This window comes from Triturus cristatus, chromosome 3_2 (genome assembly GCF_964204655.1).
Source record: "Triturus cristatus chromosome 3_2, aTriCri1.1, whole genome shotgun sequence".
NCBI lineage: Eukaryota > Metazoa > Chordata > Amphibia > Caudata > Salamandridae > Triturus > Triturus cristatus.
In genome coordinates this window covers 1132081928-1132109562 of record NC_140584.1, presented here as the reverse complement: position 1 = coordinate 1132109562, position 27635 = coordinate 1132081928, and the positions used below count along the sequence as shown (strand labels likewise).

General features: G+C 46.0%; 1 protein-coding gene across 1 annotated transcript in view; it reads right to left on the bottom strand.

The window, feature by feature from the left end:
* METTL16 (methyltransferase 16, RNA N6-adenosine) overlaps positions 1-27635 on the bottom strand; it is a 388563-nt gene that overhangs the window by 215666 nt on the left and 145262 nt on the right. Inside the window, exon 4 of the mRNA XM_085649941.1 lies at positions 1573-1713. Coding sequence (XP_085506067.1) covers positions 1573-1713 — 141 coding nt within the window. The remainder of the gene's footprint in view (positions 1-1572; positions 1714-27635) is intronic.

Sequence of the window (27635 nt, the reverse complement as noted above, 5' to 3'; positions counted from 1 at the left end):
AGAAATGGCTCACAAGGAATTAAACCAATCATGTCTCTGAACTCCCACATATAGTTGTAAGGGAGGGGCAACTGTGCTCTCCCAATCAGCAAAAAGACCAAAACGGAAGCGCTCTATATGCAGGGAGGGAAAGGGCATATTTTTAAAATCGTTAAGTAATGTCCTGAAATCTGCTGGCACCAAAAAGTGCCTTAAATTGGCATATCACAATTAAATGCCAATACTACAGCACATGTAGTTTCACAATTCATCTATGCATGCCCATTTATCCAGGGAGGAAAATGAAGTCTTGATCACAACCTCTTCAAATCTATGGGTCCCATAAAATTGTCTACTGTGCATTTCAAATGAAAGCAGCCTGCTTCAGAAAACGTGTCTGAAGAGGGATGTCCAATTCTTCTCAGAGAAGGTGAGGGGCTTTCTGACCAGGAAAAGAATCTAAACTTTACTAAACCAACAAGTCTTTCATATGGTGTCAATGGTTTAAAAGTTTTCTAGCGGGACATCTCTCTGGTCTCTGCTCCCCACACACAACTTTCCAAAGTCATTGCCTGCAGAAAAAGTTTCAAAGGCAACAGAAGGCATACTGCGGAAGAATAAGCTCAACTATCTCTGCCCTAGTTTGACCCTACTCTCATCCTGAAGAAAAGACGATAATCTGAGGGCGGAACCCTGATGCCTTTTAGAAGCAAAATGTCATCTTGTATCAGAATATACCAATATACCCTTGTTGTTCTGGACTTTGTCTGGCCCTACAGTATGATCTCCTTGAAACGGTCCAACTGCATTGCATGGGGTTACAGAGGGAAAGACACTATTCCCTGATCCATTAGAAGCCTTTGGGGACCCCAGGGATTTTCCAAGGCTGAAATGAGGAACCGTGAAAAGGTCAGAAGGTGAGAATATTAATGTATGATAAGGTTCAGTAAACTCAAGGAGCACTCAAGAGTAGAAGCCATTAAAGATTTGGTACCTTTGCTGAAATAAGTTCATTGGTGGATACAGGATACTGCTCTTGGACGCAGTTGTTTTGCACCCACTAGCAGACATCTAAGAGGTCCCCTCTCTCTCTCGCAATCTTGGAACTGATGGCCCCTCCCACCCCCAAGTTCCAAAAGACACGGGTGCCTACATTTAAGGTGAAATTTGTGACATCCTAATACATAGGTAGCACAACCAGTAGATGGAAATGAAGGTTCAAAAAAAGTGGGACACATGGAGCACCGTGACATCCCAATCTACCAAGGTAATAATTAATTGTAAAATAATAGTGCAATATCATAATGAGAATACTGTCACTTATTCACTACATGAGCAGACCATGTGCAAACAAGCCTGCTTTGTGTCAACATTTTAGGTTTTAAACTGCAATTTACATGGGCGGCCCTGAATTGTGTTTTTAGACCCACAGAGCAGTCAATAAGCAAGATAATAAGGACACAATAAAGAGGCCATTAAGAAGCAACATCATGTTGACTTTAGTGAGGAGAAGCCAACGTCAATGAAAGAACAGAAGGTTAGTGTGCAAAGATAGAAGCAGGAGAAGCTTGGGGCTCAGTTAATTTCATGTACCTTTTATGAGGTCAGAGAGGTTGTTCTGCTCCACATTTTTCTTGGCATAATTGAAGCACATGTCGTCTACTTCTGTCGCGAGGAAGAACCAGCCATTCAATGTGGCTCCGAGCAAAGGGTAGATGCACGAAGCTCCTGTACCTGTGGGAATCACAAGAACGCGGTGAGAAATGTTCAATAAACACACCTTAAACGCGTTGGCCATGACCATGCTGCCTCACCCTGACTCACTAACAGCCGTCAACTAAAGCACCAGAGATATATTAAATTCTACAAAAGCCAGAAGCAGGGATTGCTCTGAAGGTCAAACAACTAGTCATCATACCCGTAAAATGGACTATTACTACATCTTTAACATTGTAAACCGCTGGCCACCACTACAACACATCATCACTCGCACCATCATCAGACCAACTCAGAATCTCCTCTCGTCCTTCGTCAAACACCAGCTCACATACATCTACCCTGTAAAAACTCCCACATTGCTCCGCTACAACCTTCTACCGAAATGGGTTACACTAGCCCTATTTGGGAAAGTAAACAACCAACCTCCCACCTTAGCTAGCTTATAGCAGACCTCGCCAAACACAAAAAGCACTGTGCCATCACAAAACGCATATGAACAAATGAGGGCAGCATGACATTGAAGTAAGACCAAACTCTATAGATTAAAGCCCATTTTATCCTGCCTGCCCAGTCTGTGGCAACGACACCATCCAATCCTCCAAAGCTCAGTGTACAGCCTCCAAAGACTCCACTAAAAGTGGCAAGTCAAGGAGAACTTGCACAGAAAGGTGAAAAGAAACAACTTTCCTTTCGCCTCCTGTTCTCTAGAAGTTGGGCTTGTTTTTCCCATAGTAACAAGGGGTGATGCCAGGTCCGTAACTTTGAAGGGTGAGTGGGTTTTGTTTTCACAGCGGCACTGGAAGCTACTGAAGGAGCAGCACTGCTCCACAATGAAGCCACTTTCCATTACCACTGACTACTTAATACTAAGGCTGCACCACAAGTCTTTGGGGTCTGGATTGGCACAGCAGCTGTCTGCTAGACCTATTCTTACCAAGTCTTTAAACTATCCAGAGAATGGCCTTTGGCTCCTCCCAGAGGAGTAATATTTGCTGACTTCTTGCTATTAGCTACATTGTGCATCATTCTGCTATTCCAAGCAAGTGCTTCCGCTGGAAAGCATGAGAGAGTATTTTACATCAGAGACGTGTGCTCAACACTCACATTGTTTGTTATATTCAATTGTATATCTCCTATTTGTATTTTATACAAAACCAATCCTTTTTTGCTATCTATTACCAGCATTGGCATAGCCAGTAGGACAGGTTTTAATGTGAATCAGCATATGCGAATGAATGCATTTACATATGTTAGCACATTATGTCAAATCTATTGCCTTTACTAATGTGTAAGAAATTGTTTTTTTGATTCTCGAGCAAAAACCACAATCCTTGTTATGGTGAACAACAAAAAACACTAAATTAACCTGTACTCAACCCTCTGGTAGCTTGCACAAAAGCAGTCAGGCTTAACTTAGAGGCACTGTAAAATGTATTAAAGCATCACACAAACAGTAATAAAGTGAAAGCATAACAAGAGATATCCTACACCAATTTTGAAAAATAGAATAAAACATAATGCATAAAATTAGACCAAAACAACAAAACTCCAATCAAGAGAAATGGAGACATGCAATATTAAAGGTTTAATTAAAAACAGCGCCAAGAAGCAGAAAGCGCCATACTAGACCAATACAAAGTCAAAGTCACAAGTTCAGGCAGACTGTGATAGAGTGTGGATGGTACAGGGAACAGGCTTAGTCATGCTGAAAGAGTTTCCTTCTCAAAGTCTGGTGCAGAGTTCAAAGCTTCAGGATGTCACAGGAGGTGCTCAACTGATGCCAGCCAAAGGTCCAGGAGCATTTTAGCTGGAAAGTTGCAGGAAGGCCTCAGGAACTTGTTGTGTCCCAGTAGCTCAATACAGGAGGTCAGCAAACTGACCCTTCGAGTCACTCAGGTTAGCCAGGGATGAAGGCAGGAGGTTCAGTCTTCCTTTTCAGAGATCAGGGCAGGCCTTAAGCAGTAGGGAAGTCATCTGAAGAACAAGGCAGGCCTCAAGCAGCAGGGAGGTCCTCTGGTAGCAGCAGGGCAGTCCTCCGGGGGAACAAGACAGTCCTCTGGGGGAACAAACCAGTCCTACTTCTGTAATGTCCACAGGCCCCTTGAGGGTCTAATGAGGTAGCATCCATGAGTGGTAGCCATCTTCAGATTCTTTTTTCCCAGCAACCATCTGTTTATTTGGTGTTTCATGGTCTTCCTCTTGTCTGTATATTTTTTAAGTTCCTTGTTAACTTCTGCTCGCCTCATTTCCTGGGGAGGCGGGTGTGTCTCATGTGAATCTAGAAAATTCTTCAACATGCAATACTATTTATACAGGTAAGTAACCATTTAGTTTTACAGTGTGAATCTTGTCTGGATTCACATGCTTTGCACTGATTTTGTAGCGGTTTTCTGCACTGTGGCGGCTGGGTTGGAGAGGAGGATGAGCTTGTAAACAAATGTTTCAGTACTCTCTGTCCCACTTGGGTCTCCCTGTTCATCTGCACATCTATGCAGCCGTGTCTTGTGAATGTGTGTACTGAGGAACAAGTAGCTGCCATACATATGTCATTTAATGAAACATTTGCCAGGAAGGCTATTGCAGCTCCTCTCTTGCATGTTGAATGTGCTCTTGGCTTAGTCTCTAGTTGCAAGCCAGCTGTCTTGTAACACATCTGGATTGGTTGAGTAATCCATCTTGCAATGGAGTTCTTACTGGCTGGTTTTCCTTTGTTATTGTCTGAGAATGATACGAAGACTTGTTTTCCTTTCCTGATTGGTTTTGTTTTCTCCATGTAATACATTATTGCCTATAGGGCGTCTAGTGTGGGTAAGGTTCTTTCAGCGCGATTCTTTGGCTCTTGGAAGAAACTAAGTATTTGGATTGACTGGTTTATGTGAAACTGGGATATGACCTTTGGTAGGAAACGTGGGTTGGTCCTCTTAACTATCCTGTCCTTGTGTATTTGCATGTATGATTCCTGAATGGTGAGTGCCTGCCACTCAATGTCATTCCAATTAGAAAGGCTGTTTTAAATGTGATGAATTTTAGGTTGGCCTTGTGGAGAGGGTCAAAGGGTTCTTTCATCAGTTGGGTTAGCACTACATTCAAGTTCCATGTAGGTGTTGGGGCACTCCTTGGTGGGGCTATTATTCTGGCCCTTTCCAGAAATCTATTAATCAATGGAGTAGTGAAGAAGCTCCTTTCTACGTATCCCCTTGTGTATGCCACTATAGCTGCCAAATTCACCTTTAATGACGCATAGGTTAGCTTGCAGTCTAGCAGTTGTGTGAGGTATCTGATAACTGTAGTGTCTCTTGTCCTGTCTCTGACACCACTTTTGTATCTCTCTCAACTGGCTATGTAGCATTTTCTTGTTGGCAGTCGTCTTGCTACTCTGAGGACTGCCAATAATAAAAAACATGTTTGAGACTTCTCCTTCAATGGGACACCATACTTGTCTGCAGCTCTCTTTATTAGTTGGTTGTACATGGCAATATCGTCCAGAGGCGAAGGCCTCGACTTGTGTCTATTCCCTCCTCCAGGTAATCAGTGTCTATGTCCTGCCTTTGTGTCTCAGAGCATTCTGGCCCTTCAGTAACTTGAAAAAGGCCCTGGGACTCTGGGGTCATTTAAGGCAAAAGTCCTCCCCCTACACCCCTCCGAATCTTTGTCTTCTTTTATGTGCTCCGTCAAAGCTATGGACAGAATTCTGAAATCTCTGAGAGATGTGTTGAAATCCTTCTTTTTAAGAAGATCACAGCCATTTTGGCTACAAGACACCCTTTCTTGATAGTGCGCTCATCGGCGTCGAGTGTGGGAATCGATCTCTTTTTCTATGTTGAGACTTCTGGTGTTGGTGTTTTAAATTACCCTTTTTTTTTTTTTTAGCCTTTTCTCGACTTTGGTCGTTTGACGTCAGCGTCTTTTCAGCGGTACGGCTTTCTGCAGTGTGCTTAGTGTTGGACCCGAGGGGCACTTTCGAGTTCTGCTTGCCTTCAGTCTATGAGAACAACGATGCAGAGGCAGTTTTGGGGGTTCTATAGTCTGTTATTAAAGGCTCGCCCGGACTCTGCTTATTTGACCCTACTTGCAAGTCGTTTATCTTTGTGTTTTCTATGTTCTCGCTCGACATCGATGATCTCCTTTTCAACATCTGAGCCTTCTCCCTCAGCGAAGTTGGCCTGCTCCTTGCTTGATAACACCAGGTTTCTCAGCGATGGAGTTTCCTTCTGCCCCTGCATGGCGTAGTGTGCTTGCCTTTGTTTCTCCCTTGCTCTTAAGGTCTTCGGTTTGATTCCACACAGGCCTTGCAGTTGTCGGTGCTGTGGACGTTTGGTAGGCAAAGGTTGCACAGCTGATGATTGTCCTACTGGGCAAACATTTGGTGCACTCCTGACAGGGGCAAAAAGGTTTGTTCTCCGTATCACTCAGAGCAGAGGGGCCCATTGCCCGTGTATTCTCCTGTATTCCTTCGATGTGTAGTCTCAAACTTCCCTTACTTCACTGTTGGGTGGAAAAAAACCTGACTGTATTTTCCACAATTGGATTACAGTCTCAATGGTATCCCTCCAGAACTTCTGGGTTGTCTTCGTCGAGGCTTTGGTATACTCCCTCTTCTGACAAGGCTTCAGTATACTCCCCTTTCTTTCAGCGACTGGAGAGCCTTCAGCAATGCTTTCAGAGCCGCGGGCACAGAAAGAATCTGAAGATGGCAACCATGCTTTGTATTTTCCGGGGAGTGCTTTCAAGAGAGGTTGAACCAGGGAACAAATGGTGGGGACAGTCAACGTTCAATCCCAAAAAAGAGAGAGAAGGGAAAGAGAAGAAGGACTTATAGACAAGAGGAGAGTTCCAGACACAACCAATAGATGGTGGAATAAGACGGCATGTGAATCTGGAAAATATTCACGCTGCATAACTCCTCTTTCAGAATAGGCTATTTGGTGTATCGTTTCAACCTCTAGGAAGGGCTGCATTTAAAATGCATGAGGGATTATTTTTCTATTTGTCCATTAGCTTTGTTATAACAATTGAAAACCATCTCTGATGCATACAAGGGGTAAGAAATAAACATAGCAATTGGTTACGATGGACAATTTCACATCTAAATTGCACATTCAATCACCAAACTGCTTGTTGCGCTCAATTATTTATCTCTTATGTGCATTTGGTACAGAAAACAACACCTTTTTCCTGCTTCCACCCCACCTTTGGTAATGTTAGTAGGTCCGCCTTTAACAAGCTAATTAGCATTTGTGCATGTAGCCCATGCAAACAGCATGCGTGTATGCCTGGCTTTGAAAGTGTTAGCATGTTAAAGGCACACATATGGCTTTTGCCAAGATTTGTTTTTACTTTGAGCACCTTACACTTTGGCCCATGTACCCCATACTCCTCACAAGGCCTCCTCCAACGGCCTCTCTGTGCGGCGTGAGTGTCTCAGAAAGTCTGTGCATGTTCTTCAAGCACCTCAAATGACCGTACACGCCAAGCAAGCTCCTCCGCAGGCTAACCCACCCATACCCCTCAAGCTGCCAGTCCATGTCCCACTCCCCTTAAAACGCCAGATCATGCCCCTGCAAGCACCTCACAGTATCTGCTATGTACCTCCTTATCATGACACAGCTTGCGTGCCTTAAACTCCTCATAATCTTGGCCCACGTACCTCCATCTCCTCACACCATCTCTGGTGAAACCAATTTTATCTAGGGGTACTGCAAAGAATGCAGAAGCATTTATGCAGAGATAGCGCTTCGGCAAAGATAAAACTTGTATGTAGGTAAGTGAATAAATATTCCTTCAACCCGTGCACATCACAGAAAAACCGCGGTGTGCGGCTGGGTGACACTGCTTCCAGGCGCCTCTGGCAGGGATCACCATATAACAAAGATAAAGAGGTAAGATGGTGGCTACCGTGTTTCACAGTCTGGGATCTTCAATCCCAAAACAGCATCAATAAATACGTAAATGTAACAGGCGCACAGCTAGCAATGATGGTCCTAGACTTCGTTAGGAAGGTATTCATTAAGTCAAAATCTATAAACGTGGTACACATAGAAATCAAGTTGCATCATAAATGTACCCCAGTTATTTCTCAATTTAATTAAGTATATCCTCAAAATGACACACATGCACCATAAATAGCTCCAATAGCGATTTCACAGTTATTATAACAGATCACTGTAGACAATGCTTCAAAACAGAAAAGAGGGTTGCTCCATGGGGAGTGTGAAAAAGGAGTGTGCTTGTGAGAATAGTACAGATATATAGGGAGGGAAATCCGAAAATAATTTAACAATCAATTACATATAGTAATGTCCTTAGTGAACTGGTCGTGGTTTACAGTAGCACCAGTCTTACAGTGGGGCAGTCCCGGTGATCAGCGCTGTACTCCTCGACTCCTTACTCGAGGAGCATAGCGCTGATCACCAGGACTGCGCCGCGAAGGCTTACTGAGATGCCATTGCTTTACCAGTGTTCTGATTCAATTGACAGTGCTGCCCTGAATTCTGCATACTGATTTCTCCATACCTATTCATTTCAGTGCTGAAATCATGCAGACTGCCACCGGAGGGGCTGTAATCCTGACTCCACCTGAACATAGGTTGTCTCCCCCCTCCCTCCTTCCTTCTACCCGTCCTGAAGAAGACCCACCTGCAGAGGATACAAACCACCCTCCATGCGCCAGGGTCGAAACGTTGACACTTCCCCCTAATGGGCCTGTACCCTATTTCTCCCCAGCCCTGCCTTTTCACAGATGATTATACTCTGTACACCATCAGGAAACAGCAAATTACTTACAAATCCATGAGAGACAGGCCCCACTGTAAGACTGGTGCTACTGTAAACCACGACCAGTTTACTAAGGACATTACTATATGTAATTGATTGTTACATTATTTTCTGATTTCCCTCCCTATATATCTGTTCTCTTCTCACGAGCACACTCCTTTTTCACACTCCCCCTGGAGCAACCCTCTTTTCTGTTTTGAAGCATTGTCTACAGTGATCTGTTATAATAACTGTGAAATCACTATTGGAGCTATTTATGGTGCAGGTGTGTGATTTTGAGGATATACTTAATTAAATTGAGAAATAAATAACTGGGGTACATTTATGATGCAACTTGATTCGTATGTGTACCGTGTTTATAGATTTTGACTTGATGAATACCTTCCTAAGGAAGATAGTCTAGGACCACTGTTGTCTATGCCGCTCATTGCCCAGGGCCGTGGACGAGTATGGGTCACCCCATTATTATATAATGGCACAGCTAGCAAGGGTCACCCCATTATTATATAAGGCACAGCTAGCAAGGGTCACCCCATTATTATATAAGGCACAGCTAGCAATGAGCAGCTCTCTGAAGAGTGACACACTAAAGCAGACGCGCTACAGACCGCAGGAGTGGATCCAACCTGTGGCAAATCACAACCATGGCGAGGTATGCTCCCTCTGCACCAGCCACTTCTGCACAACAGTATCTCCCACTCTCAAAATCATGTCAGATATATTTTGCTCTCCAGTTGCAGACATGTTGTATAATGAAATGTTTGAGACATGTCAAGAAGGCTAAAGCCCTTCGCGTGAACTAAAGTGACTGGCGGAATCATTGTAATTTCACAGCTTGTGACGCGGCTGTCCATCCGGCCTGTTCCCTCTCCGCCTCCTTTAGTACCACAAGCTGCCACTGATGGGGAGACAGAGGCGACCATTAGAACTGACCAGAACAAACCAGGAGAGAAACCTCTCTTCGCTTCTAAATGTGGAAGAGCCCAATGCAGGAAACGGGGGGAGAGGGGACAGCGACGGGTCAGAGTGAGATCAGGTGCAGGTCACAGGAAAGTCGGATTTCTCCAGCTAAGGATGCCTAAAACAGTAGAAGTAGAACACATACCAGGGAGCCCCTTCGGCTGCATCGCCGGTGAATGCAATGGGGACATCCTTCAACAAGGCAGTAGACGCTGCATTGGCACAGGCGGAACTGGCACAGATGCCTCCAGGAGGCAGGGCCCTTCAACTCTAACCTTCGATGTAGTTTGCAGACATTCAAATTCCGCCGTAGTCCGCACTTTCTCCGCGAGAGTAAATAAATGCACGGGGCACCCGAGCGCCCTCCGATGCCTCGTGGCAAGAAAGGGCCTGCAGAGGAGACCTGTCTTCCTTAAGGGTGGACTAGGACATCACCCGTGTTTCAATCTGAATCCAGTCTTTGACGCGGCAAAAACACAAAACATGAACACGGCGAGAGGATGAAAACATCTCCCCGCGCGCACCAGGGAGGATGGTGATATCTCCCCGAGGACCGTTACAGCCTCAGAGAGGATGGAAACATCTCCCCGAGTGCCCCATAGCCTCAGAGAGGATGGACATCTCCCCGAGCGCCCCACAACCTCACAGGATGGAGACATGTCCCCCAGCGCCCCCACAGCCTCAGAGAGGATGGAGACATCTCCCCGAGCGCCCCCCTAGCCTCAGAGAGGGTGGGAACATCTCCCTGACTCCCACAGCCTCAGGGAGGATGGAAACAAGCGCCCCCACGACCTCAGAGAGGATGGAAACTCCCCCCCCCCCCCCCCATAGCCTCGTCTGCGTTTGATGTGCTTAGGCATGCCGTTTTTTGGATCTGTTAAATGCCGTTGAAGAAACGTTGCCTAGAATGGGTGGAGCGCCACTGTTTGCCCGTCGGTGGCTCCTCTATGGACCTGGGATCTCTGCACAGAAGGACAGACAGACTGGCCAGGGAAGCCATAGTGAGACCTTCAGAAGCGCACCCTGTAATAGCACGATGAAACGGCAGACACTGCAGGTAACAACAGCACGGAGGACCCTCAGGCCGAGGGCACCGTCCCCTGCACCGGTTGACGTGCCGCAGACCGGGCGGGCCATGACAGACCCACCTTCCTGGCCCCATCACACGACCCCCGAGGGGCGCAGAGGACAAGCGCGCGCATCTGTTCCCCATTCCCCAGGCTGAGGCCACGTGCTGCCGGAGCCATCAAACTACAAGGCGGAAGTGAGATTAGCGCCCCCCGCAGCCCGGCCACCTGCTGCCCTTCACTCACAGGGGACAGGGCGGGGGACCCCACACACGAGGAGCCTTCAGAAAGACGTCCAGGGCTGTAATGGATGAGCCCCCTTTTAACCCTTTCATTTAGCGAGGGAGTCATCAGTTAATTACTGAGACAAGCCTGGTGTTACAGATCTAACCAGGGACCGCCTGTGTGACGGGCCCCGACAGAGGCCAACAGGACCCAGACTGGGTTTACAAGTAAGGGCGGTGGGGAGGCTGACGTGGCACGATGTAATCGAATAACTACGGAAGCACAGGAGGAATTAAATGGACAGAGACCAAAAACGTCAACTCAAAACTCCAAGCATTAGCAGAACAAAATGGTTCTAATTTTTAAAACAATTAGCGAACACAAGTTCTAATGAGATTAGTGAGGCCTATTCCGGCTTGCCGGCCCTAGAAGGGGCCCTTGTCCTGGACACCCTGTCCTACCTCCTTAGGACACTCGTATCTGACGGAGTCTTTGCGTTTGAATGAGTGTAGGTCCAAGCTGGCCCCACAACAAGCCACTGGTGCTGGAGTCACTGAGATGGTTGAGCTCACCCCAGAACCTTCTGAAGCCAGGTCTGGTGGCTTAGTGTACTAAAGCGTCCACTGTAGGGGCCTGTGTTCGACCTCATGGTCACAGGTACAAATCCAGGCAGGTCCACATAGACTTTCATCCTTCTGAGGTCGATACATTGAATTCCACTGAGTTGGGTATCAATAAACGTCTGTTACTCAGTGCCAAGATACCCTTAGGTGAGCGTGCGCTTTACTAATACACGTTATGTTATAGAGGCTCATGAGCAGAGTCAGGAGATCTGCCCGGCAACAGGAGACTGAAAATAACCTGGAAAGTGTGGACACTGTACACATCTCACAATCTGGCGCTTTTCCTCTTGCCTCTTCTAGTTTCGTGTTGGAAAATTCCAACAGAACGGACAAAAAAGCCATCTCTCCGGACTTGGCTGTCCAGACAGTAGTGGCTAGTGAACGTGTGCAGATATGCCCACGTAGCTGCCTGATAGATGCCATTGAGGGAGCCTCCTCGTCCCAAAGCAGTAGTAGCTGCCGTCATCCTGGTGGAATGGGCGCCCAGCCCCACTGGAGGCTCCTTCTTTGCCAAGGAATTGCAAGCCATAATGCACAAAACGACCCACCTAGAGATGGTCCATTTGTGTACCACCTGACCCTTCTTGGCACCCACGTAGCCCACAAAGAGCTGGTCATCAACCCGGAATTATTTGGTGCGATCCAAATAAAAGGAAGCGCCCGTTTTGGATCCAGACGGAGTCTCTCTTCCTCTTTTGAAGGATGCGGAGGCAGAAAGAAGATGGGCCAAGTGATGGTTTGGCCAACAAGGAAAGAAGTAAAAACCTTGGGACGAAAGGAAGGTCTGGTTCTTAGTACAACCTTGTCCGGATGAACAGCCAGGAAAGGAGGTTTTGAAGAAAGAGCCTGGAGCTCACTCACCCTGCGAGCAGAGGTGCTGGCAACCAAAAAAGCAGTCTTTAAGGTAAGAAGACGAAGAGGATAGTTATGAAGTGGCTCAAAGGGAGCGCACATGGTAAGTCAGAACCAAGTTCAAGTCCCACTGAGGCATTACGAAGGAAATAGGAGGAATGCCCTTGAAGAAGCGATTTACAACAGGGGACTTGAAAAGAGAAGGCTGATCAGGAAGCCTAAGAAAGGCGGAAATGGCTGAGAGGTAGCCCTTTAGAGTGCCCAGAGCAGAGTCCTGCTGGGCCAAGGAAAGAAGGAACAAGAGAACCGCGGAAAGGGGATCCACAGCCTTTGCTGCGCACCATGCCACAAATTTATTTCATCTACAGGCGTATACCAGCTTAGTGGAGGGACGCCTGGCTGCCAAGATAACATCACAGACTTCGGGAGGCAGGTCTAACGACGTCAACTGCCGCCGGTCAATCTCCACGCAAGGAGGTAGAGGCAGGACAGGTACGGGTAGAGGACTGTCACCTGCTGCAGCGACAGAAGATCCTCCCGAAGAGGCAGTCTGATCGGAGGATCGATGGCCACGTGTAGCAGCTCGGGATACCAGACTCATCTGGCATGGTCCACCAGCAGGATGCAGGAGCCCATCAGGCCCAGTAGCCTGAGGGTAATCCTGACAGAAACCCAGGATAGAGGCTGAAAGATCAGAATCATAACCCAAATATCCCGGACTTGCTGTTCGGGGTGATAGACCCAAAACTGCGTAGTGTCCAGAACCGCTCCGATGAAGAGGAGCTTCTGAGAGGGAGTCAGGTGCGACTTCAGCACGTTGATGGAGAACCCCAGCGAATGCAGGAGGTCGGCCGTAGTCTGGAGGTGGGAGACGACAGCCTGGGGCGCGGTAGGGGAAGACTGGAACCCCTGATCTGCGCAGATGAGCTGCGACCACCGCCATCACTTTTGTTAACATCCAAGGGGCACTGGTAAGTCCAAAGGGGAGCACTGGAAACTGAAAGTGCTTGTGGCCTTCCGTGAACCACAGGTAATGCCGGTGGGCCGGCAGGAAGGGAATGTGAAAATAAGCATTCTGCAAGTCCAACGCTACCAACGCTCTCCAGGGTCGAGGGCAGACAGGACCTGAGCTAGCATCAACATTTTGAACTTCTCCTTCCAGAGGAAGCAGTTGACGTTCCTGAGATCCAAGATAGGACGCAGGCCTTTGTCCTTCTTGGTCAACATAAAATAGAGGGAATAGCAACCACGACCTACTTCTGGGACAGGAACTCGCTCAATGGCTCCCTTGGCCAAGAGTGCCAAAACGTCCTGTTGGAGAAGGGCCAGATGATCCACCGACATGCGATGGTATTGAGGTGGTATGGATGGAGGGGTAGTCTTGAAGGGGAGGGAGTAGCCCCTTTGGACTATTTGCAAAACCCACCTGTCTGACGTGATGGTGTGCCAGTGGGGGAGGTGAAGGCGAATCCTGCCACCCACTGGTGATTGATGGCCCTGAAAGGTCGGACTAGGAGGGTTTGGAGGCTGCTGCAGAGGGGGCTGTGGTGTTCTGGCCCGCCAGCTGCCAGAAGTACAGCAGTGGTTCCCACATCCCCGGCCACACAGGGGCTGAACAGCTTGTGCTGGCCTGAGGCTCTGGCAGACGTGGCGGGGCACGAAAGGGGTGAAAAGCAGACTGCGCAGGGCGGTTGGTGGAGAGGCCCAAGGACCTGGCCATAGCCCAAGGCTACTTAAAGCACTCCTGCGCGTTGTCGCCGAATAGGAGATGGCCATCAAAGGGCATGTCTATATGAGTGAATTGGACATCGCCTGAAAAACCAGTCGCCCTCAACCAGGCGTAGTGTCGAAGGGCTACCAACGTGGAAATCGTCCTGCCTAGTGAGTCAGTATCCATCCCACAGCGGATGGTAAACTTTGCTGCGTCCCTCCCTTCGGCAACTGCACGGGAGAGTACGGTCTGGGCCTCCTCCAGGCACTGGGGCAGCACTATCGCCACCGTATCACACACGGAGTGGGTGTAACGGCCCAACAGACATGCAGTGTTTACCGTTCGCAGTCCTAAGCTGGAGGAAGAAAACATCTTCTTCCCAAGATGGTCCAGCTTTTTGGATTCCCTATCAGGTGGTGCGTTAGGGAATGCAACTTTGGAGATGGAGGCTTGTACCACCAAGCTCTCAGTGGTGGGGTGTTGGGAGAGGAAACTGGGGTCGCCCGTGGCTGGGCGGTGGCATTGGGCCAATTATCCTATCCACAGGAGCCCCTGTATTGGGCCTGACCAGGTGCCCATAAGGATGTCAGTGAGGGCTTCATTAAACGGTAGCAGGGGCTCCGAAGAGCTTGCTGCCGGTTGAAGCACCTCTGTCAGGAGGTTAGTCCAGACTGCCACCGTAGGTAGCTCAAGGTTGAGAAGCTTAAGACGCTCTTTCCTCCGTAGCCACGGTAGGAGGAGACACCATGCCAAGGTCTGGTGAGATATCCAGACCACTGGTTCCCCCAGTTCCTCTCTCCAATCTGGTTCGTAAACCAACTGGTCAGTTAAAGGGTCCCCAGGCCCTCCCAGTCCTCCTCACCCTCCTCTGGCTGCCAGTCTGGTCTAAAAGAGCCATGGTAGAACAAGGGCACAAAAGTACCCATCGACGCCGGATCCGATGTCGGTTGACGCCGGTCCGGCTCAGTGTCTACATCGAGGTGGAGGTCGAGGTCGACGCCGGCTGGGGACACAACCAGCGTCAGCTGCGGATGTGGTGCTGGTAGATTCGGCACCGGGGGAAGTGTGATCAGGTTGACCGGCGCCGATCCGGATCCAGGCCTTGATCCAAGGGGACCCTGCGGTGCCAGAGCCGCCGGTGTCGAAGCTCCAGAGCCCCCAGCCGAGTCCGTGGGGCCCAAAGGCGAGCCGGCGGAGTCGGGCTGCCCAAAGATGGCATGCATCGCTTCGTAAAATTGGCGAAGCTGGGCAGGGGTCGATCCTGGTGCTGGGAAGGGAGGGAAACTCTGAGTCGACCCTTCGAGCTCTGCACACGGAGCCTCAGGAGGGGCACCCCCTGCATCCCTCGTCGCGTCAGCCAACTGACCGGGAGATGTCAAAGAGCGACGATGCTTCTTTAACTTCTTCTTTTGTGTCGACTTACCTGAGGAGTGCGAAGACTTGGAAGAGGACAGGTTGTGGTGGCTTTGCGACTGGTCCATCGACCTCCCACACGACCGGGACCTCGAACGGAGCGGAGCCATTGCCGTGCCTCGAGAAGCTCTCGGGATCGCTCCAGACTTCGGATTCATGGTCCGCCAGTCAGGGTACGACTTGGGGCCGTGGACGCGCTCCAGGCAAAACAGGCCCACACGGTGCACATCCGTCACCGACATCAGTCGGCTATAAGGGCCACAGGTCTTGAAACCGGGCATCCCTCGTGCACCAAGAGTCGAAGACTCAAAAAGAGTGTCGACAAAAGTTGTCCAAAAAGTCATTCAAAAAGTGACTGGAGGTACCACTCTCTCCGGATCTGCACTGGCTGGCGCGGAAAAAGAAAGAACTGACATCAGCGTGCGAGGGCGGTGTCTAAGTAGCTGCCGAGACATCATCCCGACGACCACGACGCCAACGACGAACGCGGAGCCGACAGAAGCCACCTTTCTACGCTCAGGGGTACTGCTGATGAAAAAATTCTCTGGATCTAGTCTGACGCCTGGGGTAATTCTAAGGTAAGGAATCTATAACTAACTTTCTTTCAGATATTGCTGAAATGTAACTACTAAACAGGCAGTCACAAGTGCAGTTATCTAGCAGGCACCAGGGACGTAATTTCAATGTTGCTGCAACTGCAGTGGTACCAGGGCCAATAGTTGTCAGAACTCCTCTAAACACTAAATATTGACATATTTAACTACTAAATAAGCAGTCACACGTGCAGTTTCCTTACAGGCACTAGGGTCATGATTTCAATGGTGCAGCAGGTGCAGTGACACCGGGGCCCAAAGCTCTAAGAGTCCCCTCCAAACACCAAATATTGCAATATTTTACTAATAAACAGGCAGTCCCAAGTGCAGTACCCTTACAGGCAATAGGGTCATGATTTGAGCAAAAGATTCAATGGTGCAGCAGGTGTAGTGGCACCAGGGGCCAAAAGTTGCCAGAACTCTTCTAAACATATAATATTGCAAGTATATCAATTAATTCTATTATTTCCCCCTCTCATTTGATTTTTCAAAATGTTGCTATTACTTATCCGCACTATACCACTAGTGACAGCACAATATATTGCCTTTTTGATCATAAACAAGTCATAACACTTTAACAGACTTTCTGTAGCTTCTATTGTAAAACACTCAGCAACCTACAACCTACAACAAAAAAACTGCCTATTATTAATCACATAGGCGAAACCTAATGCATTTACAAATGCTTGTTATTTTTGGGGAATTATTATCTCAAGGATATTCAAGGCAAGTTAAAGGAGGACACTAGCTCCATGTGTCTGTATTCATTCAACTAACCTTGAGTCAGGGCTTAGCTCCCCCCTAGCCCGCGTGCGCACTTCCTTGCTTCTTACAGCGCCCAGAATTTTTCTAGGGGTGTGCTCGGCGCTCCCAGGACTAAAAGACAACAAAAGGGATCATTTGCTGACGCCAGCTTCATGTTTACAAAGATGCGGTGTGAGTGAAAACTTCCCTTTCTCTGTTGGTGTATGGCAGGCAGCACTCCAGGAGTCCTGAGACATCCATCGAAAACAAAGGGGACGCTGCTTCCAGGAATTTATTTAAGAATGAAGTGCTTGGGGCGGGACCACGATCCCACGGTGGGTGAAATTAACACAGAATTGTGATTGTGTTTCACACAGTAATAAAACTTTGGGCAGGATTATTTTGCTGAAACAAAAAATCGAGTTGTATTCATGGTGGTTTTATTTTCATTTCTAGGCCATATCCCCTACAAGAAACATTCTTTAAATGTTCAACTGTTTCAACCTTCGGTGCTATTTGCATAGACCTCTCTTACAAACATCAGGTAAAATAAGATCTCTTAAAAATTCAAAAATTTGTATTTCTTAAAGCACGTGGAAACTTCTACATTAGTGCATAATATTATAGCACAACATTTATTATGAGTGATAGTTTTTAAACATGAACTATTAGTTAACTAAGGGTAACAGTTGTCGTGTAAACCCTGTTTTTAGCCCAGACTATTAACGAGCAACATTATAGTCTATTAAATCAAACACAATAAGGTTTTTGTTTGTTTTTTGTTACGACTGGTACTCCAAACTCTCATATTTGAAAGTGCTTTCATATGCCATAATGAATAAAAAAAGTTATGAGAAAATAAATATTTGCCTACGATCACACAATTTAAGGAAGTAAGCCGCAATTTATCCAGGTTTTCTGGTTTCACTTTGTACTAATCGGTCACTAAATGGGTATCTATTTGTCTTTCCATTTTTTATGTTAACGATTTACTTTTGCCTCTTTGTACATTTTTTGTATAGCACAAACTCGACAGACGATATTGGAGTGCTTCACATGAGCACTAGTTACATTACACAAGGTCACATTCATTTTTGGGTCTCGCTGAGCCCAGCGCATGCGCTGGCTCGGAGAGACATTTTGTATGTGACGTTTTTAAGTGCTGCTGGCAGGCCTAGCGCTTGGCCAGCCAGCAGGAATGCTCTTAGAGCGTCATCGCGATAACTTTCGCTTTCACAGCTATCATGATGACTTTCGTGTTTTTTTGGAAAGCATTGGCCGTGTGCGCACACAACTCCCGCTTCTCCAGCCGCGCACGCGGCCAATGCTTGTTTTTCCTTAACTTTGGGTATAATCACTGCACCCGAGCTTTACTTTTAACATTTAAAGTAAAGCGCGGGTGCCGCGATTATACCAAAAGTAAAGGAATAGAAAAAACATCTATTTCTTTACTTTTGGTATAATCGCGGCACCCGCGCTGTACTTTTAATGTTAAAAGTAAAGCGCGGTTGCTGCGGCTGCCTGGCGAGCGCTTGTTGAGTTTGTTTTCGGACTTTTCTTGGCACTTGCCCGCCATTTTAGTGATTACGGTCCCCTTGCATGTAGTGCATTCAGGAAAGAGTGGGAGTTGAGTGGTAGAGGGTGGTGGGCGGCATCCTCGAAGGCTAACTAGCACCCGATTCAAATGTCGTTGGCCATTTTTACCATATGCAACAAAAATTGTGCTTCACGTCTAAAGCTAGCTGCAAGTGTTTGCAAAAACCCTGTTACTTTGACAACTTCAAAATGAAGTTTTTTGCAAACACATCAAATTGAAGTGGCTTTTAAAAATGTAACACCTCTCCAGGAAAAATGATGTGAGAAATAGTTCACCTAACTTCAAGTCGGTTTCCTCGTGTTCACATTTCCACTTACAGTAATAACCTGCCAAGCGCTTCGTGACCCACCAAGCTTATGAAGCCCTTTGTAAACACTACAATACACTACAATAAATGTTTCCGGTAGTGTGGACCATGCGTGCTCTTCAGAGATCCAATGCAGAAAATTCTTCCACCCTAAACAGTTCAGGAACTTTTTAATATGAAATATTCGAAAATCACCCCTCCTTAATAAAAAGGAAGAACTTTATAGAGACTTTTTGCGGCAGGCAGAGCATACTTTAAAAGAGCCTTTACATGAAAGTTGGATTGTCAGGTATAACGTGACGCACATCATGTGTCCGTGAAATCTAGATCTCAAAGCATTGTGCATCAGTGACTGTAATACCCAGGGTATAGGTCCTAAAAAAAGAAGTGGGGGGACTAACCTGGTTAATCAGTATGCTAGTGGCATCACAGCGCGTGACGTCACGGTGCGTGACATCACAGCGGGCGACATCACAGGAAGTGACATCAGATCTTAAGCCCTCACATATATGTTTAGCAGGTGTATCATGAGTGCATTTGAGCACATTTCGAATATACTTGCAAATCCTCCTGATTTAGGCAGAAGATTCACACTTTTGTACTCTACACATAAAACAATGTTGCCTTTTGTCAGCCTAAAGCTTCCTCTAGCCACAGTGCTTTAAAAGAAAAAAAGTGATATTTAAATTATTACAACGCCTCAGGGGTAGTAAGCGCTATATAAATGCTATTTATTTTGGGCAAATACTGGGAAAGATCAACACATCTGACGTTCTTACAGTGCATGCATATCTCCTAAACAGAGCCTGAACAAAGTGAAAAGCTCCCTCTCAAGTATGTGTGAAGGGCTACCAAGGTGTGAGCCTTTGTTTCCCCTCTGCTGTATTTGCATCAGGTGTGATGCTCCTAACTGCTGCCAGCCAAGAGACTGGAGCAAAAGGAGGCCTGATGACCCCTCGTATTCGCCCTTTGTTATGGGCCCAGCAGGAGTCAGAAATAAGAGAGCCCCCTCCCTGCGTGCACGTTGTTGTGATCGAAAGCAGACAACAACGTGCAGGTGCTGCTGAAATTGTCCCGGTGTTTGGAAATTACACCGGGATGAATTCATCATCTTTTTCAGTGGGGCCCAATGTTGAGTTGCTTGCTTAAAGGAAATCTCAAGAACGATGAAAGGAACAGAAGATTTATTGAGAAACACAACCTGGCATCCGACCACCTCGACGATCCAGCAGCAACTGGCATCAATCGAGTGCCGTCAGCCTAACAATCTAAGAACACTCATGGCAGAATACTCCAGAACAGGTAGGGCAGCACCAAGAACCTGATTACACAGGTAAGTTACATTACAACACATCCTCCTCCTTTACAATATTATTAAAAGAAACCTACATTGGAGCTACAGAAAATAAAATACATTAAAAACAACTACAAAGAAAATGTGAGTCAAACAGTGACATAATCTTGCAAATAAGAAGGTGGCTTGCGTGTTCTGACACTGCACCTTAATTGAGAACCTTCTACAACATCCTCAACCCCATGACCCGCTGCACTCAACCCTGAAAGAGAACCTCTCTCCCTTCCCTCTTGTTCCAAATCAGATGACTTATCAGGGATGAACATCATACCAGAGCACTCCTCATCACCACGAGGTTGTTCAACAACATAACCACCCCTCTGATATAGAGCTACCCTGCGCAAATTCCACTTTTGCCCTCCTTCAACCACAACAAAATGTTTCCCTACACCAATCACTTTACAAGGACTAGAGAATTTGCTTAGTCCCGCTTTAACTCTACCAAGCTTCAATTTGACCCAATCTCCCACTTTAAATTTCGAATCAACAAACTCCTCAGGACGTTCACCACCTGATACAATCCATTCCCTGAGCCAACCTGGAACCAATCGAGACCCTGGTACAAGTCCTCTCATGCTTTGGAACAGAGAAATTTGAGTTACACTGTGTGTGGTGACCCGATATGCCCAAAGCATCTCTTCCACAAGACGACTGGGAGATTGCCCATTTGCCAAAGCAAGCTGGATGGTTCCTTTTACTAACCTGTTCGCCCGCTCAACCATTCCATTCCCCATAGGATTGTATACGGAAGTGCACGCATGTTTAACACCACTCTTTTCCAAAAAACAACGCATTTCTCCAGAAGTTAATTGCGTACCATTGTTCGTTAACAACATGTGGGGTACACCTTCATCCACAAACAATTTTTCCAAAACATTGATTGTCGACTGAGTAGTGATATCCTTCAAGAATTTCACTACAAGCTATCTTGAATGAACATCAATTATTACCACAGCAAAACGCATGTCCAACGATAGTTCAGACATAGGACCAACAAAGTCCAGGCAAATGGTATGCCATGCCTTCCCTGGGTCAGTAATGTGTCCCATGACTTTCTGGTTTCCAACTTTAAGCCTTTTTTCACTCTCCTTGCAGAGTGTACAACTCTCTACCCATCTACGAATTTGATCGTCCATTCCTGGCCACCAATATTCTTGCTTTACCCTTCTAATAGTCATCCCTTGACCGAGATGACCTTCATGAGCTAGTTTAAAGATGTGCAAACGCAGTCCCTCAGGAGGCACAAACCTGTCACCTCTCATCACTACATTAGGACCACTTATCGAAAGTTCATCTAGAAGTTTCCAATAAGGTCTAACCCCAACCGAAACCATATTCTCACGCGGAGCACCTTTCCTGATTAAAACCATATCCTCTAACAGCGTCCTGTCAATCTCCATTTCATGCGCCCACTGAGCTTTGGAAAATGTTCCGAGACTGCACTCTGCTACCTCACATACAACAGCTACTGCTTCCTCAGACTCTGATTTCTTCACCAAATCTTTATCAACCACTTCCCAATCTAAGGACATTCTAGATAAACAATCCGCTTGTAAATTCCTCCATCCCTGTATGAATTCAATTTCGTACGAGTACTCTTGCAACCTTGCAGCAAACCTCGCTAAGCGAGCAGATCCTTTACCAGCTCCTTCCGCGGATAAAATTTTCATCAGAGGCTTATGATCCGTTCTGAGGACAAATCTTGTACCCCAAAGATACACCCTAAAGTGCTCAACCCCCCATGCTGCTGCGAGTGCCTCACGCTCAATTACAGAATGATTCCTTTCCGCCTGAGTTAAAGTTCTAGATGCAAATGCTATAGTTCTCTCACCCACACCTTGGTTTTGAGAAAATACCACACCAATCCCAGTGAGACTTGCATCTACTGTAAGAAAGGATTTACTCTTAGGCATAAAGGGAGCCAAAATTCCTGCATTACAAATACCTTGCTTAATGTTTGAGAAAGCTTCCTGCTGTTCAACATTCCAGATACATTTTGCACCTTTACGGAGAAGACACCTTAAGGGCTCAGAAACATCAGCAAAACCCCGGACAAACTTGGAATAGTACTCGACAAGGCCCAAAAATGATCTAAGTTGGTCCTTGTCTTTGTGAGGAGGCGCGTCTTTTATTGCCTCCAGCAAGTCACGTTTAGGGGCTAATCCACTGCTCGATATAGTATACCCAAGATACTCAACCTGTTCCGTCAAAAACATCCTTATTGACTGTTAAGCCTGCATCTTCAAGTTTCCAAAGGACTTGTCTCAGAAGAGCATTATGTTCTCCTACAGTCTTTCCCGAAACCAAGATGTCATCCTGGAAATATACCACTCCCATCAAACCCTTCAACATATTTGACATCATCCTCTGAAAAACACTCGCAGCCGAGGCTAAGCTAAACGGCATGCGAGTGAATTGAAACGTTCCCTCTGTGGTGATAAACGGTGTGAGTGGCATGGAGTCTGGGTGTAACCTAATCTGATGATATGCACTTCTCAAATCTATTTTTGAAAAATACTTCCCTCCTCCAACAGATTGTAACAATTCAATGATGTTAGGTAGAGGGAAAGTATCCATCACTATATCTTTATTGAGTGACCTTAAGTCAATACAGAATCTGAGACGGCCATCAGATTTAAGTGTCAAAACCACAGGTGAAATCCATGAGGATGCTTCAACGGGTTCAATAACTCCTGATTTTAATAGGTCTTGCAGAAGATCTTTCAACCCCTGTCTCACAGATAAGGGTACCTTTCTTAATTTGTGTTGCACTGGACTAGCATTCGGTTTGAGAATGATTTTATGAAGATACCCTTTAACGCAGCCCAATCTGTCTTCAAAAACCTTATGTGCACCTTGCAAAATGTGATCAGCTTGCACGTCATCATCAACCACCATTATTTGATTTGGAGACCTTGAATTGATAATAATGTGCAAGTCATACTGATGCATCCAACCAATGATTAGCGGACCTTCTTTAGCTACATATACTTTACCCTGAGTACTCCTTGAACCAAATTTGATGAAACCAGACATGTACCCCAAGATGTCAATTGATTCCCCCTGATAACTTACTGGATTGATGTCCTTATCCAGCAGGGTGACACACTTCCACAGCATGAGGAAAAGGGATTCAGGAATAATAGTGAACATGGAGCCTGAATCCACCATAAGGGTAACATTTTCTCCACACAAATTAAACTCTGCAGTTGGTCTAGTTACTCTACGTATGTCTTGAATTGATTCTTCACCCAAACAGTCTGTTTTCTCTCCCAAGACTAACACGCGGTTAATAGTTTGTTGAACAACTGCACCTGGTTGAACTACATTTACCTTGTACTTAGACTTGTCTAAGGTGTCTGACGATTTACACATGCGTGCATAATGTCCTTTGCGGCCACACTTTTTGCACACCTGGTCCAGAGCAAAACATTTCTTATAATCTGCTAAATGATATTGACTACCACACCTTATACATTCTCTATTCTTCGTTCTGGATATAGAAGTAGAGGCATGAACATTCTTTGCACTATTTTTTTTAAACTGCCCCAACATCTACATCAACGTCTTTAATGTTGTCAACATTAGCAATATCATTGTTAGATCTGTCTCTCTTGCATAATTCTTTTATACATTTCTGTAATTCTTCAATCACCTTGGCTAAATCTATTGCTTCATTCAATGAAGGATCTTTGGCAGCCCACAATCTCTCCTGAATTTTTCTATCAAGACATTGTACGATGAGCTGATCGCGGATCATTTCTTCTCCCATTGTGCCAAAGCGACATTTCACCGACAGTTCACGTAACCTGGCCACAAAGTCCTCAATACTCTCACCTTCTAACTGAGGTTGCGTGTAAAATTTATACCTCGTCATAACTACATTTATTCCCTTGGCGAACCTCGTCTCAAGACGTTTGATCGCTTCCTTGTATTCATCATCCATGGGTTGACTATTTGCGCCCATAGCAACAGGAAGATATTTGAAGACACGTTGACCCTCACTCCCCAAAGCACTGAGTAGCAAAGCCTTCTTTCTTTGAGAGGAAAAGTTAACACCATCAAGGGCTATGATGTAGTTCTCTAACATCCCCACCCAATCCTCCCATATGATACTAGGTGAGCCTGGGGATGGCAAAAATGGAGGTGGCATAATAACATTGGAATGCGATTCAGCCATAACTGTAGTAAACACAGGCAGCGATTGTTCAATCTAATTACACAATAATAAAATATAACCAAATTTGCACCTGAACGCAGGAATGTCTACTCTCCCTGTAAATTTCCTCTAGTAAAATGAGATATGTCAGGGTGTGCACATCACGTAAAAAGTACTTGTGCTCTTGTAAAATTAAATGACGAGGAGAAGTACTCTGTCGCTGTTCATGACTCACCATGCGATTAAAGGATCATCGCTATAAATTTAAATATTCACGAAGGCACCTGGTAAATTATAACTTGTTGACTTCTTGAGGTAGCGCGATTAAGTTGATCAGCTGCGGAAGATTAAAGATGGCGGCACGTAGCTGTCGTCATACGTTGCGCACAGCGTTACTCACGCACAAATCCCCTTGCGCGTTCTCCGTACGCTGTGCGTTTCACCAAAGCTGACGTAAGCAAGCAGTTGACCGTTGATTGTGCGCTAGGGCTCGAGCGAACCGCGCGACACAAACGGCCCAGAGAAATGAAGTTGAAGAAAAGAAACATTAGCTTGTGCCACGAAAATACTCAAAAAAATCGTGAGACTGCACAGCAACAACGATGAGTCGGAGCAAGAAGACAGCGAAGAGGATCACCAGGTCGCGTTGAGGAACGTCGAGGACAACGAGGATATCGTCGCCAAAAATGTTGAGTTGCTTGCTTAAAGGAAATCTCAAGAACGATGAAAGGAACAGAAGATTTATTGAGAAACACAACCTGGCATCCGACCACCTCGACGATCCAGCAGCAACTGGCATCAATCGAGTGCCGTCAGCCTAACAATCTAAGAACGCTCATGGCCGAATACTCCAGAACAGGTAGGGCAGCACCAAGAACCTGATTACACAGGTAAGTTACATTACAACACCCAACTTCTTGGCAGGGTGGACGGCGTCCACCCTGTGAAAAAAGTGGGTGGACGCCGTCCACCCACGTGTACCCCCGACTCGTGCCCTGGTAAAACCCTAGTAACCCAAAATGATCCAAGTCCAAAACTGGCACTTCATGAACGTTCTAAACCAGTAGTTCCCAACCTGTGGTCCGGGAAGCCTCCCCAGGGGGTCCATGACTACTTAGAAAATTAAATAATACCAACAGATTAATAAAGCGTGTATAAATAAAGAAGCTACATGTACAATTGAACATTTTAATTCAAACTGGAACTGTGTAGGAACTTGAAACTGGAGGCTAAAGATATAATTAGTATCCGCAGATTAATTTGTGGGAGCAGTGCAGGTGCATCAAACAGAATATAGCATGGACAATGACTGGCCTCGATTAAAATTCACACCTGATGCAAATGAAGCAGAGAGGAAACAAAGGCTCACACCTTGTTAGCACTTCACACATACTTAAGAGAGGCCGCTTTTCACTTTGTTCAGTCCCTGTTTAGGAGATATGCATGCACTGTAAGAATATCAGATGTGTTGGTCTTTCCCAGTATTTACACAAAGAAAATTGCATTTATATAGAGCTTACTTCCCCTGAGGAGGTGTTGAAATAATTTAAGCACCACTATTTTTTCTTGTACAGCCCTACTCATTCCAATGCAGGGTGGCAGAGCGCTTTACATCAACACGTGCATATTAAATGTAATATAAATTATATAAGTTTGTAAATGAATGTACAGGATGTGTTACATAAAACTGGGGGATTGCAAGGAGTAGAAGTCACATATCATCTTCCATAGCTCACTGTGCTATTATCCTCGCAATGCACTCAAACGTACACATGATAGACCTGCTAAACATATATGTGAGCGCTTTAGATCCGATGTCATTTCTTGTGATGCCACTTCCTGTAGAGTCATGGCTTGTGATGCCACTGTCTATATAAATTCCTGTGATGCCATGTGTGGTGTCATGCGCTGTGATGTTGCACGCCGTGATATTGCGCACTGTGATGTCGCGTGCCATGATGTCACTTGCATACTGCCTAACTAGGTTAGTCCCCCCACATCTTTTTAGGTCTCGCTGAGTCAGCGCGCATGCGCTGCTCGGAGAGACTTTAGTAAGGGCTTTAAAAAATGCTACCGCCGGCTACAGCTTGCAGTGCATGTGCGCGGGCGCGCGCTTCAGCAGAGGCGCCATATGGCGTGATTACTGCTGCGCGCGCACCACTCGCGCACATGCACTGCAAGCTATGGCCGGCGGTAGCATTTTTAGCTTGCTAATCGCGGCCCCGGTTCTTTACTTTTAACATTAAAAGTAAAGCGCCGGTGCTGCGATTATAGATAAAGAAATAGAAATAAACATCTATTTCTTTACTTTTGCTCGCCTCAGGCTTTTAATGATTCAGGTTTGCTTAGGTCTCAGTTCATCAGAGAGTACTAGTAAAGATCAGATTGTATTGTATATCACGGCAGCATTTCACACAAAAATGTGATCAAGTGCATATGAATAATGAAGAACCAGTGCAATTTTACTTTAGTAACGGACTTAAAACTGACTGGTGCCACTGGGCTCTGTCGTGTCTATCTGTGCCAGACTAATGCCACCTCTACGGTGGGCCCTGTGACATTGCTTCCATTTTGTTAGACCATTCCTCTTCGTGACAGATGCAACATATGCCCGTTTTTACCAGGTGTTGCGCACCAACGCCATCTCATTTTTGTTGCTTCTATAGACAGAAGAGATTCTGGAAAGTATGCCAGTCCACTGTTTCCATCATCATTATTTCTGAGATGTTAGAGGAGGTTGCTGGAAAACCGATAAAGCCTTCACACTCCAAACCCAAGTCCAAACATAAGTAAAGTATCAATGTCATTTTGTGTATAAACATGTGCCAAATACAATTTGTGACAAGCAATATATGAATCCAAGTACTAAGGCAATTTACTGAACAAGGCTTGTAGCATCAAACTTATCGTCCTCGTATGAACCTTTCTAACCTGGAGTACAAGGCATCACACGAAGATTGATCTTTCTTGGGCGCTGACCCAATATGGCTTGTTTTCAGACATTCTATGTTCCCTATTTGCTTTATAGCCAGCCGGGTGGAAATGGCTCTTTCAAAAATATTCTGTGGCTTTAAGAATTTGAATGGAGCCCACTTCGTGCCTGCTGGACAGCCTCTGTTCGACTGAGTGTGACTTGCCGTGTGTCTCTCATTGTAGCAAAATATGTTCTTTCTTTTGTGACGTGGTATGTAGGCCTTTTTTCTTTTGAGGACTTTCCAGCAATCTTCATAGGGTTCTTGTCTAGGGTAAAGCACCCCACCCTTTAAAAGTGCCTGCCCTTTTCAATTCAATGCAGTTATTTTTAGAGATATGTTCAGTTTCTAAAGGCGTGTAAATGAACCTCCAGAAATATACTCATGAACACTCCCTTGTGTGAAAAACGAGCAGCCAAATCGTGCCCGTATCTTCGACCTAGAAAATCGCTAATTTGTGTTTCTGGGTTAAGGGATTGATGTTGTCTCGCACAGTACCAAAATAAGGACATTGACCATTTCAAAAACGGGTATTTATTTTCACATAAAGTCATTTACTGACATGGATTGCATACAAGGCTAAAAC